This window comes from Genypterus blacodes, unplaced genomic scaffold, assembly GCF_046128005.1.
Source record: "Genypterus blacodes isolate CSIRO-AG114 ecotype Tasmania unplaced genomic scaffold, CSIRO-AGI_Gbla_v1 ptg000055l_1, whole genome shotgun sequence".
NCBI lineage: Eukaryota > Metazoa > Chordata > Actinopteri > Ophidiiformes > Ophidiidae > Genypterus > Genypterus blacodes.
Genome location: NW_027466867.1, coordinates 2,711,949 through 2,728,719, shown reverse-complemented (window position 1 = coordinate 2,728,719; position 16,771 = coordinate 2,711,949). Strand labels below are relative to the sequence as shown.

General features: G+C 46.1%; 1 protein-coding gene across 2 annotated transcripts in view; it reads left to right on the top strand.

Annotated features, from left to right (window-relative positions):
- Nucleotides 1-8,521: 8,521 nt before the first annotated feature.
- The window catches only part of bahcc1b (BAH domain and coiled-coil containing 1b), a 48,455-nt gene continuing 40,205 nt past the window's right edge, over nt 8,522-16,771 (top strand). For both annotated transcript variants that reach the window (XM_076151596.1, XM_076151595.1), the window contains exons 1-2: nt 8,522-8,787; nt 12,395-12,727. In XM_076151596.1, the coding sequence (XP_076007711.1) occupies nt 12,556-12,727 (172 nt within the window). In that variant the 5' untranslated portion in view covers nt 8,522-8,787; nt 12,395-12,555. The remainder of the gene's footprint in view (nt 8,788-12,394; nt 12,728-16,771) is intronic.

Sequence of the window (16,771 nt, the reverse complement as noted above, 5' to 3'; positions counted from 1 at the left end):
TTACAGCACATGCCATCTACCTGCACAGCTGTATAGTGTGTGTGAGCATGAACCCTACAGGCTAATCACATCGTCCAGTCTAAGTCGAGCCATACTGGACCAAATTTCCAGCGAATTAAATTAAATTGAGAGAAACCTGTTCCTCATTTTGCTGGAGACCCCCTTTGGTATCCGCCCTCCAGGGCCCCCGGAGGTCCCCGCACCCCAAAATTGAGGAAACCCCCCCTCCCCTCCTCCTCCCCCTCCCTCCTATCCGCTCTCTTAACCCTGAACACGGGGATGCAAGGGTTAACGTGGTGACGTGGTGCTCCTGAAGCGGTGACCTATGGGGGCAGCCTGTGGGGGGGCTGCGGGGTGCGGGGAGGGGAGGAGAGCGGAGAGCCTGGCGGGGCTGAGGTCCTGTTTGGGGAGAGGAGCAGCCGTGTTTGCTCTGCGGTTTCCCGGCTGCACTCCGCTTCTTCCGCCTTCATCTCCAATTTGGGGGTTCGCTGGTTTTACGCGCAGGTATCCGCTTATTCTCCCCGTGCGGTGCAACGGAAAGTGTGTGCGTGTTGTTGTTGTCGCTGTGTTTGCAATAATGTCTTTGTTTCTATGCGACAAAACGCAGCGCAGGCGAGAACGAGGAGGCGATCAAAGCTTCTTTACGCACTTTCTACGCACAAACTTGTCAGGAGCGTTTGGACTTGAGCGAAGCCTGCGGGGCAAAGAACCGTGAGGACTCTGAAACGCTCCATGGTTACAGAGCTGGGTGTGTGTGTGTGTGTGTGAGAAAGAGAGAGAGAGAGAGAGAGAGAGAGAGAGAGAGAGCGTCTATAGCAGTTTTATTTGTATGGCAAACATTCAAAAAATATGGGTAATAATGGAGATAATTATGCCGCCACTGTAAACAAATATCATTTATATTTCCAAGGAGGAGTTGGGTTGCGCTTCTTTTCATCTCCAGGCTGGAGAGGTGGCGGTCCTTCCACCACACACCGGGACTCAAACGCGCACAGGGCGGACAGAGGAGTGAGGAGTGACGGGCTCAACTTGTGGCTGCGTGTTTGCGCCTCATAATTCAGCTTTATGAACAGAGCAGCAGAGACTGAGGAAGAGAAGGAGAGACAGGCCTCTCTCTCTTCTATCAGCTGTATTGCAAACCAAAACAACGGCCAGCGAGTGTGTGTGTTGTGTTAAGGGTGGGTGTGTTCCTGTGCCTTCCTTTGCCCCCCTCCCCTGTTTAGAGAGAGAGAGAGAGAGAGAGATCTGCCTTGGGTTTCTCCATCAATTTTCTGTTTAATGTCAGCGCTCCATTGTGGGAGAGAGAGAGAGAGAGAGAGAGAGAGAGAGAGAGAGAGAGAGAGAGAGAGGGAGGGAGAGAGAGAGAGAGAGAGACGTACAGTTTATTTGTCAGTCTCCAGCTTCATGCATCGACACAATCCGGCGGTTTCAGACGGGAAACCCCCCGGTGGATAAATTCAGCTGCAGGAGGAAGAGGAGGAGGAGGAAGAGGAGAGGCGCTATTTAAATCCATACATTTGAAACGCATGCTAGTTTGGATGAAGACTTGTAGGGGTTTTTCTCTCTCTCTCGTATTCAGTTGTCACGTTTAAGGAGGAAGAGAGAAGCGTTTTGTTTTTGTTGATTATACATTGACTCCATTAATACAGTTTTGTGTAGCGTGGAGCGTCGTGTTGTAGGTAGGTGACACGTTTTGTATATCTACGTATTGTTACGGTCAGTGTGTGAATATAACCACACACACACACACACACACACACACACACACACACATTTATATATATATGGATCTTTGCATCTGGTGTGAGAGTGTTTATCAGTCATATAGGAGACACTAGGGAGCATGTGTGCCAATATAGCGACACACACACACCCTCTCTCTCTCTCCCTCTCACGCACACACACACTGATTCGGCTTCAGTTGATTGGCTCCATAGTTGAGTGTTTTATTTTACGAGCTATACTTCTGTTATATTACCTGACGTGGTAATATCAAGACACCAAGCTGCTTCTGTCAAAATGTCACACACACACACACACGTTCATCGGCTTGACTGTATTGTTGAGACACGTGTTTCACATCTGACTGACTTCTGACTTTGTATTTGCTTCATAAAGTGGCAGCAGTCTGGCTCGGCTGACAGATATCGATCCTCCTCCTATATATCGGTGCAGGGAGTCTTATATCACAGCTAGTCGATAAGGTAACAAGGGACACGGCAAAGACTCTTTTACTTTCTTCTGCAAAGTCGTTTAAACAACAATAATTGGAGCAATATTAGAATTTACAGCAGTGACAGAGCACAAAAGTGATAACATTTTTAAATTTTAGGTTCAAACTTTTGTCACACTTTAAGCGCCACAAATCAGAAATTAAAACTTTACAATCTGAGAGGAATGATGCAAAGTCAATTGTGTGTGTGTGTGTGTGTTTGCTTGCTTACAGCCTTGGAGGAAATAATGTAAGTTTTGTGAAAATGTGAAATCTTTCCAGAAGGCCACACAACACACACACACACACACACACACACACATACATAAAACTACCCCCCACCCATCCCTCCTGCAGGCTCAGAGGATCCTTGTTGACTCAGAGGTGGCACATCACGCGTCAGACACAGGATATTTAATCCCATTATTTGCTTCTATAATATCAACATTTGCCTTCAGTTTACTGGCTGCTCACACGTGTTTCAACTTCCTGAATGTGTGAATCTTCTCCTCTGTATAAACTCACTGTGCAAACGGAGGACACGTGGGTCAAGCCAGCCAGAGGACACTTTGTTTTTAAGAGTTCTGCTGGATGATGTTTGCCTTCATCTCACATCCGGCCCAGTCAGAGGTTCTGGTTCTGTGCTGCGGCTGTTTGACTGCAGAGACTCATTTCATGTTCCTTCATCATCGTCATGGCCATCTTCATCTACATCACCCTTGATCTATAGGCGACTGAAGCAGCAATGATGGAAGACGCTCTTATACTTATTACACTGGCATGACAGGACTGTTTCGCTCCATCTCCACTCCTAATTTAAGGCCTTCTTCTTGTTGTTTGTTCGTGACCCGTCGTGAGGCGCGAGCTGCTCTCCTCCTCCTATCTGTCAGGATAATCACAAATAGCAGCATCTGTCCTGCGCACACAGAGAAGAAAAGGTCATGTTGTTTTTGTGTCCAGTCAACTTCTGTCTTCATCGTGTCTTCTTCTGGACGTCCCTGTTTGTCTTTTTCTTCCCCGAGCGTTTCGGTCGATATTTAAGTAGCTGTGCAGAATGGTGGCCACCCCCAAGAATGTTGTTTCTTCCTCTGAATGCTCACATCAGCCCTGTTACAAAAGCCCAGAGGACGTCAGACGCTGCTGCTGCTGCTGCTGCTGCTGCTGCTGCTGCTGTACGCATCTGTTAGTCCAAAGCTTGGCAGAGCTGCATTACGCACGCTTTCCTGCTTTCATGTGGGGGGGTGTAGCACCTTTAGAGAGCGGTCCCGTCTCCCTGTTTGGAAATTCTCATCATTAAAGGTCCATCAGAGATATGTGGTGAGAATAGGGACGGCTGCCCTGCGTGGACGGCCTCCCGCAGAGACGGCTCTCCATTTGGACCTCGTTTAGAAGCAGCTTGGCCAATGTGTTTCCTGTTGACTGTGAATTATGCCTTTTTTAATGTGGGCCTTCTTACTTACATTCATTCAGTTACAGCCAAGTTCACGCTACAGCAAACTTACTACAGACCGTTTTTATAGTAGAACATTTGCCTCTTTATGTTGACACGGTGATGTGACTGTTGTGACACAAAACTAACAGGAAACAACGGCGACCAGAGCAGAAAATACAAACGGTTCATGTTCTCTTTGTTCGTGAGCAAACCTGCCAAGTTTTATTCATTTCTGCATGATTTATTTATTTTAAGAGTAATTTATTTAGCCACCTCAGGCTCCTTGGCCGGTCAGGCAGGCTCGGGGCTTTCCCGGTTGCGCTTCCCATGCAGGAAAAAAAACAGTCCAGTCAAAGATGCCACTGCTGGGGCCACGTAGGAGGACTTCAGGTCAGGCTCTCCACTTATAGGACAGACTGGGAGAAATGCAGGGGAAGAGGGAAGGCAAGAATGAAGGGAGGAAGGGAAGGTGGGAACGTGTCAGTCAGGAACGCTTGGTTGCTCGGGGACAATCCGTGCGCAGGACCGGTCTGTTTCAAGAGCAATCAGTCAATCCGCATTAATTATCCGCGCGTCCCCCACCGTAGGGTAGCTCACTCTGGCACACGGACCAGAAGAGGCCGTGTGAGTGTGTGTGTCTGTGTGAGTGTGTGTGTGTGCAGGGAGTGAAAGCACAACACACACACACACCCAACCCCCACCTTTTAAGTGAAAAAGAACCAATAAAAATCAAGCCATAAAAGGCTTTTCCTTGTCACTAAATAAATTAAATGCAGATTTCTGTTTTAAGTGCCGGACCCCTTTTGTGAGCTGCGGAACAGGATCTTTTATTGTCCCTCTGTCATTAGTGTTAAGGACAACACAGTTGGGGAAGCGACGAGCGAGACCAAGTCATTTCAATATAAAAATATGTAAAGCTATTCTAAATAAATTCCAAATATTGGCAGTTTCCCATTTTAAATGTCACACAGCGATTTACTGTCTTGTTATTTATGTAACAGCTCTCGATTTCCTCTTGGTTCAGTTAAGCTTCAATTATTTTAGTAAAATAGAAGGTTGTGAATTTCCCTCTGGTTTCCTACCTTGTTGAGTCAATGTGGTCTGCATTTAAGGTGGACTTAGAAGTTGCCTTTTTGAAAGTTTCTTCATCTGCAGGCAGCCACCATCCTGTCATGCTATGTCCTATAGGCTCTGCTGGTGTGTGTGTGTGTTGCTGTGTCTTACGCAGCTACGACTACACTTCACATCTCCTTTAGGTTTATTTTTATCATCTTAATTGACACTAATGCAGAAATGATGATTCACGGGTGTCCAGGGCACATTCAGGCTACACATTAAAATATCCACTTTGAAGAATGGCAGGAGCCTGTCTGCAGAATAAACATGACCAGATTTTAGGCTTTTGTGTGACTTGTGTGTGTGTGAGTGTGTGTGCGTGGACACGTGGTGGCTGAAGCCCATTGGAGAGCACAGACAGGGCTTTGGAATGCAGGCAGCTATGTAAATGGGGAAGGGGGTAACGATTATCTAATTACAAACGTGATAAGTCTGCTCGCTTTGGCCTTATTTGATTTGAATTATATATGTATCAATTATTTCCACTGTACAGATGAAAGCATGATTTTCCTTCATGCAGTCACTTTATAAGCTATCTATCTGCTGCAGACCAGCTTGGGTTTCCTTTGTCCAGTGTGTTTCTCTGGGGCCGGACCTAAGAGTGTGTGTGCATGTAGTGGCTTCAGGTAGGTTCACTATAGCTCAACTTATGTAAAAAAACAAAAACATAACCTGCATGCTTTGTCCTTACTTGTCTTGTCTGCTTTTGGTGAGATTTCTGTGTTTCTGAGGGATTCTGTATTTTATTGATTAAAACACAGGGAAGAACTATTGTTAATATGTTTTTATTATTATTGCCTAACATATAACTACAATTTATTTAAAAGTACAAATGTGGATATTATATATATTATAAATAAAAAAAGAAATGGCAATACTGTGTTGTAAAAATAAATATAATGGCACAAAATCTAAAAATAAAAAAAAGGGAATAAAATAAACAATTGCTGCAAATTGCAAACATTTTAAACAAAATGGTGCTATGCCTGAAAAAGTATTTGTAAAAATATATAGGAATTTCTAAAGCAAGAGCTGACCTACCGCTTTGACTATTGCGTAACAGCCGAATCAAATAAACGTCCACACATCGACCAGCTGGTATTAAAAACTTTTAGTCAAATGTCCGCAGCAGCAAAAGCAGCAGAGGAATAAACTCGGGCTGTAAGCCACTTTAAAATTAAACTAAAATCGCGCACGGCCACTATTTCTCTAAACACACACACACACTCACTCACACATACACGCACACACACATCCCTCGGCCGTGTCCTTTGTGGACAAAAAGTTCGCTCCCGGTGTTGTTGCTGCTGAAAAAGTGCGTCCCTTACTGCAACTCAATAGTTGTTTTCCGGTTCTTGTTAGCGCGATCTCCTCCATTTTCTTAACACAAAGTTGTTATTGCACCGTATTAATCCGCGAATCTAGCCCCTACATTTAATACAACGTGTAATTTCCCCTTTTACCGTATTCCCTTTGATTTAGTCACTCTTGACTCTCCTTTTGCTCTGGGGCCAACGGGGTTCGCCATGGGGGGCGCCTTGAAACCGCCCCTCCTTATCTCCTTTCATCGTTCAGCGCCGGGCCGCCTTGAAACCGCAGGGCCAGTAATTGCTTTTTTCAGGCAGCCCAGTGCGGACTGGCCAGCAGCCAATCAGAGCCTTGTTTACACTCGGTGATTGACAGCACACTGGCACGTCGCCAGCCAATCGGGAGCCTCGAAAGGACGAAGCCTCGAAGTTTTAACCCTTTGCCTCCACCTATAAACAAAGCAGGACGTGGATATTAGCCTGTAGTCCATAGCAGCACATATACCTCCACATAGAAACAAACAGGCCCATATCCTTCCACTTTTAATTGGCTAAATTAGTGAACCATGTGCAAGACTAACCCTGAGGACAGTAATGCTTTCAAATTACGCATGATTCAATTTGTGCCTGTGTGTGTGTGTGAGGACAGAAACAGAGACAGGTAAATGTGTGTGCAGCCTGTTTAGAATGGGTCTATAAACTCTCAAAAGCTCTGAAAAATACACAGACTTGTCTCTTTCCCCAGTCTTATTGGATCCCACGTGTCGTTTCTTGTGTCAAATGATTCTTTACACTTACAGATTCGACATGTTTGAAGGATTAGTTGAGATGATACAGGGGGGATTCGGGTTCAGTGTGTGTGATTAACCTGCTGATGACTAAATCTCATTTATATCAGAATCAGAAGTCATTTGCCAAGGATGTGAATATAAGGAATGTGCCTTGGTGCTTTATCTTGTTCCCTGTAGTGCTTAGATAAGGTTAAAAGGTCATAACCCACAGGCAAACAAAACAAACAACAAACACAGGGCAGAACTGTGACTGGACGTTGCCTTTGTCTGGGTTTATTACATCATCATCAAGACAGCACCCTGCTTATTCTACAGCTACATAAAATTAATCAATAATTTCACCTTTATTTTGAATGAATTTGTTATTGATTTAAAGCTTAAATGAGGAAAAAATAGTGCCAATGCCATTTATCTGTACTAACCTAGCATCAGCGTTGATAGCAGAGTCGCTCCTAGCTAGCCACAAAGTAGCGGTGGATATGAAATTTAAATTGCACATTTCTGTTCATTTCATAATGTGACAGTGAATGTGACATCTATCAACATTTTGAGTCTTGTTGCTTTTCATTTTGAAAACCTGACACGTTTTCATGATGGGTGAAGACAACGATGCAATGCCATTTGTAGCAACAACAGTAGTTCATAAGGACATTTACGATCTGCAGTCAGCTATGATGTCACTTTGTAAGAATATGGCTGTATAGTTGTAACTTCAGGTTTCATAACCCTAAATGTATTAACATTCTGGGATTGCAGGTCAGAAATTATCCTCTGAGATGTTTGGCAACCGTTGGCATGGATACAAAGTAGCTGGGCTGTGGGAAACAGAAGGGAACTCTCTAATTGACCTCATGACCAGATTGTTATCAAGTCCAGCAGCCATTATTAAGAAAATAATGGACCATTGAATTCTGCAATTGACCAATCAGAAGTGCCCATTACAGAGAGTTGTATATTAAGCACAGTGTACAGTCTATTATATATTTACACACATTCTATTTACTATAGATCTAGTTCTATCTGAGCCTGTGTATGTGAGAGAAACCTAAATAAACTCTGCTTGTCCAACAGAACAGATTATAACAGCCTGTTAAGCAAAACTGCTCAGTGCAGCGAGTGAAAAAGTGGATTTCCCTAAAGGAGCATCAATAAAACTTTCACATCGTTGCTGTCATGGAGCAAAACAGCAAAATCTACAGCGAGCACACGTAGCATTTGAAGCGGAGCTGCGGTGGGATCACACGGAATGCGGCTGTCTGCTCTCCAGGCAGCGCCGCGTGGCTCCGCGCTGCTCCCCCGCCTGCGCGCTCCGCGGAGCCGGGGAGCTGCGCCGCCGCCGCCGCGCTGTCTCCTCGCATTCTGCCCGAGCTACGCAGGGGCGCCGAGGGCTGCAAATCAAACGCCCGCCGTTTCGCTCCGCTGATCCGGCGACTTCCTCATTGGCTCGGCGCGGCGGCCAATGGCGGCGTGTGTTTATCGTCGGATGGGGGGGAAGAGGAGGAGGAGGGGTGGAGGAAGGGGGGCGACGGTGGTGGAGGCGCGCCTCACGGGCACGCTTTCACATTGTCGTTCTCAAACCAATAGGCGTGCGCGTTCACCCCCTCCCCTCTCTCTCTCTCACACACACACACACACACACACACACACACACACACACACACACCCCTCCACCCTCCTCCTCCTCCTTCCCCGGCGTGTCTGAGTCTCCTGCTGCATGAACGAGCCTCGATTCACTACAAGCCTGAACTTCTCCGCTGCGTCTCTTCCATACCTCCACTGGCTGCACTGCACAATCTGCAGCCGCATATAGGATGTAATCAATCCCACATGTTTCATCTCTGCGACTCGGGGATTTTCACTTTGAATCATTTTTTTTGGTACCATTTTTCACTCATTTTCGCTCGTCGTGCACGGAATATAACTTAACCAGTAAGTAGCCCAGTTTATTTTTGAAGCCGCGTTTTATATGAATTAAACGCGAGCATATGCGGGGAGAGGGAGGAGGGAGGTTTGACGTTAAAGTGTTGCTCGCATCGCAACACGGTTTTTAAAATGTGTAGTTTTCCTCACACCGAGATGCTTTAATTTCCAAAACGCTCCCGCTGTCACACGCGATCAGGAAAGTAAATCGGTAAATACAAAGTGAAAAGCATGACTGACGCTGCTGCCTCACAGAAAAGCAAAGATATTCATCATAAACTGTCATTATTATTAGTATTATTATTAAAACAGCGTATGCATTGGAGCGTCATAACGGAGATCATTTGTGGGGGAATCCTGCTGTATTTGAAAGGATTTTACTGTAGAATCTCTGGTGCTTTCTGTCTTGGTGTGTGTGTGTGTCACTTTTTTGATTTGACCTCTGATCGTTGCTTCCTTACTTTGTCTTTCTGTTTTACTCAAAAGACATTTTAGTTCAAACATCGCTTAATCATTTCTGTATAGTTTTTAAGGAATTGTGGTAGATTGCTTTGTTTCTGTTCTCTCTCTGTGTGTGTGTGTGGTGTGTGTGTGTGTGTGTGTAGGAGGGAGAAGCTGCGGCGCTCTCTCCTCGCTTCCCCCCGCGGTGTGAGAGCTCGCAGACGCCGGGCTTGTCCTCGGCTCGGCTCCGCTTGTCCCCCCTCTGCCTCTGGACAGTCCTGACCCACTGTCCCCCCCGTTTATGCGCCGCGATTGAACTTTATACAGCAAAATTGTCTAAATGAAGCCGCTTGTATGGCCTGAATGAACCCGGCTCACGTCCCATGGAAACACATTTTTATTCCCCTTTCTGTTTTTTTTCCAAGGGCCCACGCGTGTAGGATTTATACATTTACATTAAAACAACAGGAAGGGCGTAGTTTTTGTTGTAAACTGTAGGTGAGTGGGATTTAAAATTGATATTCTTCACGGATTTGTCTCCTTTTGTGCTGAGTTCACATCCTGTCATTTTGGCCGACTTTTGAATGGGGGGTTTGTTGATAGTTTGACCCTTTCCACGGGAGCGAAGGTGGAGGTAGTGTGTGTGTGTGTGTGTGTGTGTGTGTGTGTGTGTGTGTGTGTGTGTGTGTGTGTGTGTGTGTGTGTGTGTGTGTGGAGTCTGCTTGGAGTGGAAGGAAGTCTGAAACCATTCCACGTAGATACACACACTCTCTCTCTCACACACACACACACACCAGCAGATTCAAATGATCATTATTCGCAAACTGTTACGCGCGATCTCGCTCACGTCGTTGTGTTTGCGTGGCGGTGCGATAACACGGGGATTTAGATCCAGGTTGTTAAATGCATCCTGAGTGGCTCTCTCCTGACGTGGAATGTAAACACCGAAGACGTGTGTTTACGGCCCGAAAATTTAAAAATGTATAGACAAATGTCAGGGCAGAGTGGTTTATGATTGATGTCCCGTAGAGAAAGGCCATTGTTTCTCACAGCCCAGGGGACAGCAGAGAGAGAGAGAGAGAGAGAGAGAGAGAGAGAGAGAGAGAGAGAGAGAGAGAGAGAGAGAGAGAGAGAGAGAGAGAGAGAGAGAGAGAGAGAGAGAGAGAGAGAGAGAGTCCATTTTGCTTCCCCTAGTGCTCTTTGCTTTCAGCCTGCGTTTCTCTCTCTCTCCTTTTTTTTTTTTTTTTTTTTTTTGTACAGTATTCCATTTTTCCTCTTGTTGCTTCCATGTGGTTAAAAGTGAAAACGTGGTTTGATAAACAATAAATTAGATTATTTAGTTGTAGCTGTTGCACGTTCCTGTTATTTCTTGTTGTTTTTGGGGGGACAGCTAAGGGGGGGGGGGCATTTGGAATAAGCATATCTGTGTTGATGGGATTGTTTGGACACACACACATACACAGAGAGAGGAGAGAGAGAGAAACTTTGGAGATCCACTGTTTTCCCCCCTGAACACAATTCCTCAAAGTTCGACACCCTGTGCTGCGTTCGTGTGCGTAGAAGGACCCGGATCTCCGAGCTCACCTATATCCCCCCCCCCCCCTCTCCCCCCCCCCCCCCTCTCTCTCTATCCCCTCACGCACTTCACAGGCCCCATGGTCTACCCGAGCATTTGATATTTTCTTTGTTCCTTTATCGTTGATTCCTGTGAGGTGCTATCAGCATCTACACAGCGCTATAGATGAACGTGCCATGCATTGAAAGGCCTAATAGATGGACCGCTGAGGTGTGTGTGTGTGTGTGTGTGTGTGAGAGAGAGTGTGTGTGGAGAACGCAGGCACCCAGGCTCCTCATATCTGCGCGTCACAGGGAGCCCTATTTAAGTAAACGACCTGGGCTACAAGGCATACATATAAAGGCGATGATTTCCTAGTCTATTTCAATGTTTATTGCCCGGGTCCCTGCTGCTGGTGCATAAAGGTGATTTGATTTGTGTTTGTGATTACAGTCTAGCCTGTACACAGTGTATGGATGGATGTATGGATGGAGCTGAGAGTCACTACACGCTGACTTCATCGTATAGCTGAAAGGAATCGTGCTTTTCTTCTAATAAACAATGCCAAAAATATCTAGGTCATCGTGGCGAAACAAGAAGATGACATTTAATGTAAATATGTGGCCAAGTTTGGTAAAAGCAGAGCAATAAAGTCTGATTTAATCCACAAAGGTCAAAGTCCTACATAAACATTATTGATCCAAAGCAGCAATGGGGTGTGTGTGCGTGTGTGTGTTGCTGCTGGACCTATACTTGCTATATGAAGCCTATATATTTTTGGTAACGTGCAGAAAATAAGAATGTCCTGTCGAGTTGGACAGGCTGGTGTTAGAGGTATGCAAAGAAATCAAATTTAATTTACATAACCAGCGATCACTGATCCAAAGCAGAAACGCATATGTGTGTGAGTGATCGTGTGTGTGCGTGTCTGTGTGGACCTTTGGGCGCTGGAAGGTTTGTGAATCTAATTTAATAGCCACAATTCCGGGTTCGTATAACGCATTTAGTTTGATTTTAACGTGAAGAAAATATGAAAAGCGTGCAGATGATTTCCTCCATATTTGGGTGCGAGGAGCCCCGGAGGTCCAGCCCGGTCTGTTACGAGCCCTCACCGGGTCCAAAGACTCGACAGGTCGTCCCTCACCGAGAGAGGCGTTCTGCTGACGTGAACTCTTGTACTTTATGCATCATTTGTTTTTCTACCTGAGCCAAAATTTCTCTATTCACTCGCCACTCTTTGCGCAGATCCACCACGCTCATGTGTGCGCTTGTTTTTGCGCATTTTGGCCGCAGCCCGAGCAGAGCGGAGGGTTAGCTTCCTCCCAATTTGACACAAACTCTTTTCTTTTATTTGTACAATCGAGTTTTGTCGCTGTTTGGAGCGACACAGACCTCCGGGCAGCGCGGTGAGCAGCGGGCAAAGTGGTGGAAATAACGCAAACATGTGTCGTTTGAAAGCGTTCTTTGGTTGAAATTCGAGTTGTTTTTTTGTGAATGCAGCTTGTTTGCCTAAACACGAGCAGCGACTGTCTGTCAGCGGAGTCTTTTCTGCAGCGCTACATCCCCGCTTGGCTCATTATTGTCAGCGCTTTGACGCGTCTCCTGCTCTCTCTTTTGTAGGACATGACGGGGACTCAGTTTCTCGCCTACAAAGCCAAAACTGCGCTCAATGCAAGGGGAGCCCGAAGTTCATAAAAGGGATTATTTGCATCTGGGTAGCCTGAGACCTTCAGCTCCTCCGGATTTTACTTTGGATTTGGGATTTATCGCTTCTCACCGGGATGGAAAGCCGAGATTTCGCTCCTCCGCACCACCTCCTGACCGAGCGGAGCGCGTTGGTGCACAGCGCCGCTTCTCGGATGGCGTCGGGCGGCCACGGCTCCGTGCAGCACCCCGCTCACTTCCAGCCCGGGAAATACTACCCGTCCCACCTCTCCATGGCTCCGCACTCAGGTCAGTGAACGCACCTCTTTCTCCTTTACACCACAACGGGCAGAGCGTGTCTTTAAAAACAGATTTGACTCCTTTTCTTTGACGCATGTGTTCTCCATATTGCAAACTTGTGAAAGCTTGGGACGCACGAAGAATTTACTGGGAGAGGAAATTGCTCAGACTATGTGGGCATTTGGAAATTAGCAGTAAGGCCCAGGCGTATTAAAGAGTTTTATGTTTTGCTTCAGTTAATGAACTGTTTATGGCGTTGCTGCTTGCTGTCTTGAATATATGGAAAAATGTATTCGTCCAGTTTGGTATTTGAGTAACAAGGTGGGGAAATTACACATGAAGAGTAACTTGACTTCTTTTGTATTTACGGTATACTTTCCTTATTTAGCTCAGGACTTTAAACCTCATATGAATTTAAAGCCACATTCAGGGATTATTCGCCGTTATCGTGACAGGGATTATTAGGCGTTTCCAGTATATAATCTTGTCATAGATTTATATGCTTTCATCAATTAGTAAAGTACTAATCATTGTCATTTGACGTAATTAATTAGAATCGGGTAATTCCAGTGCTTATATTTCCCATTAAACAATAAATTAAAGCTATTAACCGCGCACGTCCCCATATATTTCCCCAGATTCTTGCTCATGTTTGCTGCCTGGCTCTGTGGTTCCTGGGTGATGACGGGTTTCTGACATGGGTTCGGGTGGGGTAGGGGGGGGGGGGGGGGGGGGGGGGGGGGTCGAAGTGGACGCGTACTGGTTCTTAAACTGGGGGTCGCAGCGTTGTTGGTGGGGAGTGGATGGGAGCTCTGGCTAATAGAGGTGCGGGTAATACCAGAAAATCCGGTTTCTATATTGAGCGGGGACGTGACGGGGTGCGAATGGGTTGACAGTGCATGCATTAGATTTAACAAGTAGCTTTGGTATCCTGTCTCAATAGGGGAGGAGGGGGGATGGGAAGGTGTGTGTGCGAGTGTGTGTGTGTGTAGAGAGAGAGAGAGGCAGAGGGAGAGAGGCTGTGCTCTAAATCATACAGTGTCTATAATAGTGGACTAACTGGATGAACGTAAACGTGCCCGATGAGAAATCACATTAATTATCATTTGCAAGTGCGCTTTAAATGGAGGCCGAGGCTGCAGCAGCTTGTATGAATGATCTGCTCTGTTGTGCGGGATCCACACATCCTCTGTCTCCGCTTATTTGCATATTCATTAGTTTTACACAACAGTAAAAACCGACGCGGACGTCAATTCATTTTAAACTCTTGAAATTTTGAATAGAGCAGATAAGAGTTGGTGTAGATTTGCAGCTCTAGCCCCGGTGCGTGTGTGTGTGTGTGTGTGTGTGAGCGGTTTGTCGTGGCTGAGGATCTGCGTCTGTGCTGCGGCACGCGGAGGCAGCCGGACTTAAAGCCACAATCAGGAATATTTTTCAATCATCTGCAGAAATGTTCTCCTCCACTTTGTAAACATCTAAATTTAAAACATGATTCTCTTGTTTTACAAATCACAAACAACATGACTTCGAAATGGATATTTATTACGTCACAAATAGTACATTGTAAATTCTATTTCACACGTGTTTGTCATATTTGATCATAAATGAATAATTGCTCCAAAATGTATTAGTGTTATTATTATTTGACAGTATTTGTATGTAGTGTGATATAATATTTATTAAGTAATTTACATAATTGTGGTGTCACATTATTACACATTTAAATTTATCATTCAATAATAAATGCACTTTGAATCATTTATATTGATAAAATATTTAATATATTTCATGTGGATTTGGTTGAAATGGTTTTACTAAAAATAACCTCTCGTCATTTTATAATCTATAGCTCAAAGTAAAGGCGGCGTATTTTGACCCAGATGCATCTACAGACTGCATGTTTGCTGCGTAACGATTTAAACAGATTACTCCACTTTGGCTGATGTTACTGCTCGTCTATGTGTGTAATACTTCAATTTAAAGTGACTGTGTAATGTTGAAGGGAAGAGGCGTAGTAATGCATGGCGATAATGCTATTGAAATATATTCAAGAGGGCCTCTCACTGGGTCTCAAGGTGCATGACACTGTATTGAGATTCCAGATATCCAGACTCTCCATGCATGTCCCTGATGGGGTTTTGACTGACATGATGGGCGCAGAGGATTGTTGTTTTGGGATGGGGGTTGGGGTTTGTGTGTGTGTGTGCGTGTGTGTGTGTGTTTGGTGGGAGGTTAGGAAGGGGGTTACCTTTGTGCTTGCCCCCCTTAGAGATTCAGAAAGCTGTATGCCTGGCCCTAGGCCTCAGCGCAGGGGGTAGATATGATGTGGGGTTGGCCATGCCAGGGCAGGAAGGGGGTTACGGCAGGGGGTTTGTTTCAGATCCCTGGAAACGCATACACACACACACACACACACACACAGAGACACACAGACGCGCAAACATTTTTTACCTTCTCACAGGCCCGAGCCGAGGGTATCACTTACAGAAATTCAAAGTGAAAAAGCTCGTGCCCCCCCCCAGCCCCCCGTTTCTTCATATCCCAGAAAACCTGCAATCCATCAATTTGCCGAAGCCTCTTATTTAGATCAGCATGGTGTCTGCTTGAATATGGTCGCGCTTGACAAGGTGATGGAATGACAGGCGCATACCAACGCCATAAGACCCGGCCCCCATTTGATAAAACCCCACAATGATATTACACAGACGTTTAGATTACTGATAGGAGCGGTGGGGAAGCCTTTGTCTTCTCCCTCTGTCTGTCTGTTTGTCTGTCTGCCTCGCTCCAGCCTGTCTCTGGGTCTCTGTCTTTCTTCCCCTTTTCTCTCATGTTAGCCCCTGGGCAGTAATTGTGCAAGCGTGAGTGTGTGTGAGTGAGTGAGTGTCTGTATGTGTGTGTGTGTAAGGTGAGGTTTAGCCTGCAGTGGCACAGGTGTGCAGTATTATGGAGGGCGTGGCAGAGCTTGTCATTGAACAGGTGTGTTACTTCCCAGACAGCAGACGGTTTTTGTTTACATGACTGTGTGTGTGTGTGTGGGGGGGGGGGGACAAAGTAAGACAGCCACACAGAAAGAGAGAGCTTAAATTTGGAATTACACTTACTCCATGTTATCTTAATCACAGATTCTCCATCGCTCTTCTCGCCATGTTCAGTGTTGTTAGTGAGGTGTTACATCCTCAGTTGGTATGAGTGTGTATGTGTGTGTGTTTGTGTTCGGTGTGCATAGACGGCACATGAAGCCCCTCTGCCATTAATCATGACTCTGTCAGTAATAACTCTCCTGTCCTGGAAGTTTTTCAGCTTTGGCTTTGATCTCCATCGCCAGACAACGGAGCCACGCCCCTTTACCCTCCTACCTACACACACCTTCACACTGAAAACAGCTCACAAGATGTGGAAAGAGAGGTGTGTGTGTGTGGGTGATGACAGAGATAGGGCTGTATGGTTGAGACACACATGTGCATGTATGTGTGTTTAGGCTAATCATTATGCCTACTGCTGTCCCACATAGATAGAGAGAGAGAGAGAGGGAGAGAGGGAGAGAGAGAGAGAGAGAGAGAGAGAGAGAGGTAGAATTTGAGAATGTTAATGAAAAATGCACAGATCAGAGGGAGAGGAGGATGAGGAGGAGAGGGACTTCAGAGACTGAATGTTTCCACCTGGTTGGTAATCCAGTCAGATTACCGCCGCCTGACGGCACCCAGCGGCCATCATCCCCCGACTCCTCCGCCCGCTGCCTCTGCTGCGAGCGAGCGAGTGAGAGAGAGACCACTGCCTGAGCATGTACAGTACATATGTGTGTGTGAGTGTGTGTGAGGTGAGTCAGCAGTGGATCACTCTCAGACATGGCGCCCCCCCCCCCCCCCTCGCCCCCTCCCCCCAATCCCTCGCCAGCACTACCCACGGCACGAGGGGCGCATCCTGGGTGCAGCGTGCAAGACGACCCCCTGCTGTGAGGAGACAGCTGGTGGAGGCTTCAGCCCGTCCAGCTGCATGCGGACGCACGGGAGACCAGCAACTCAATACAATCCAATTCCTACACACTTACATCCG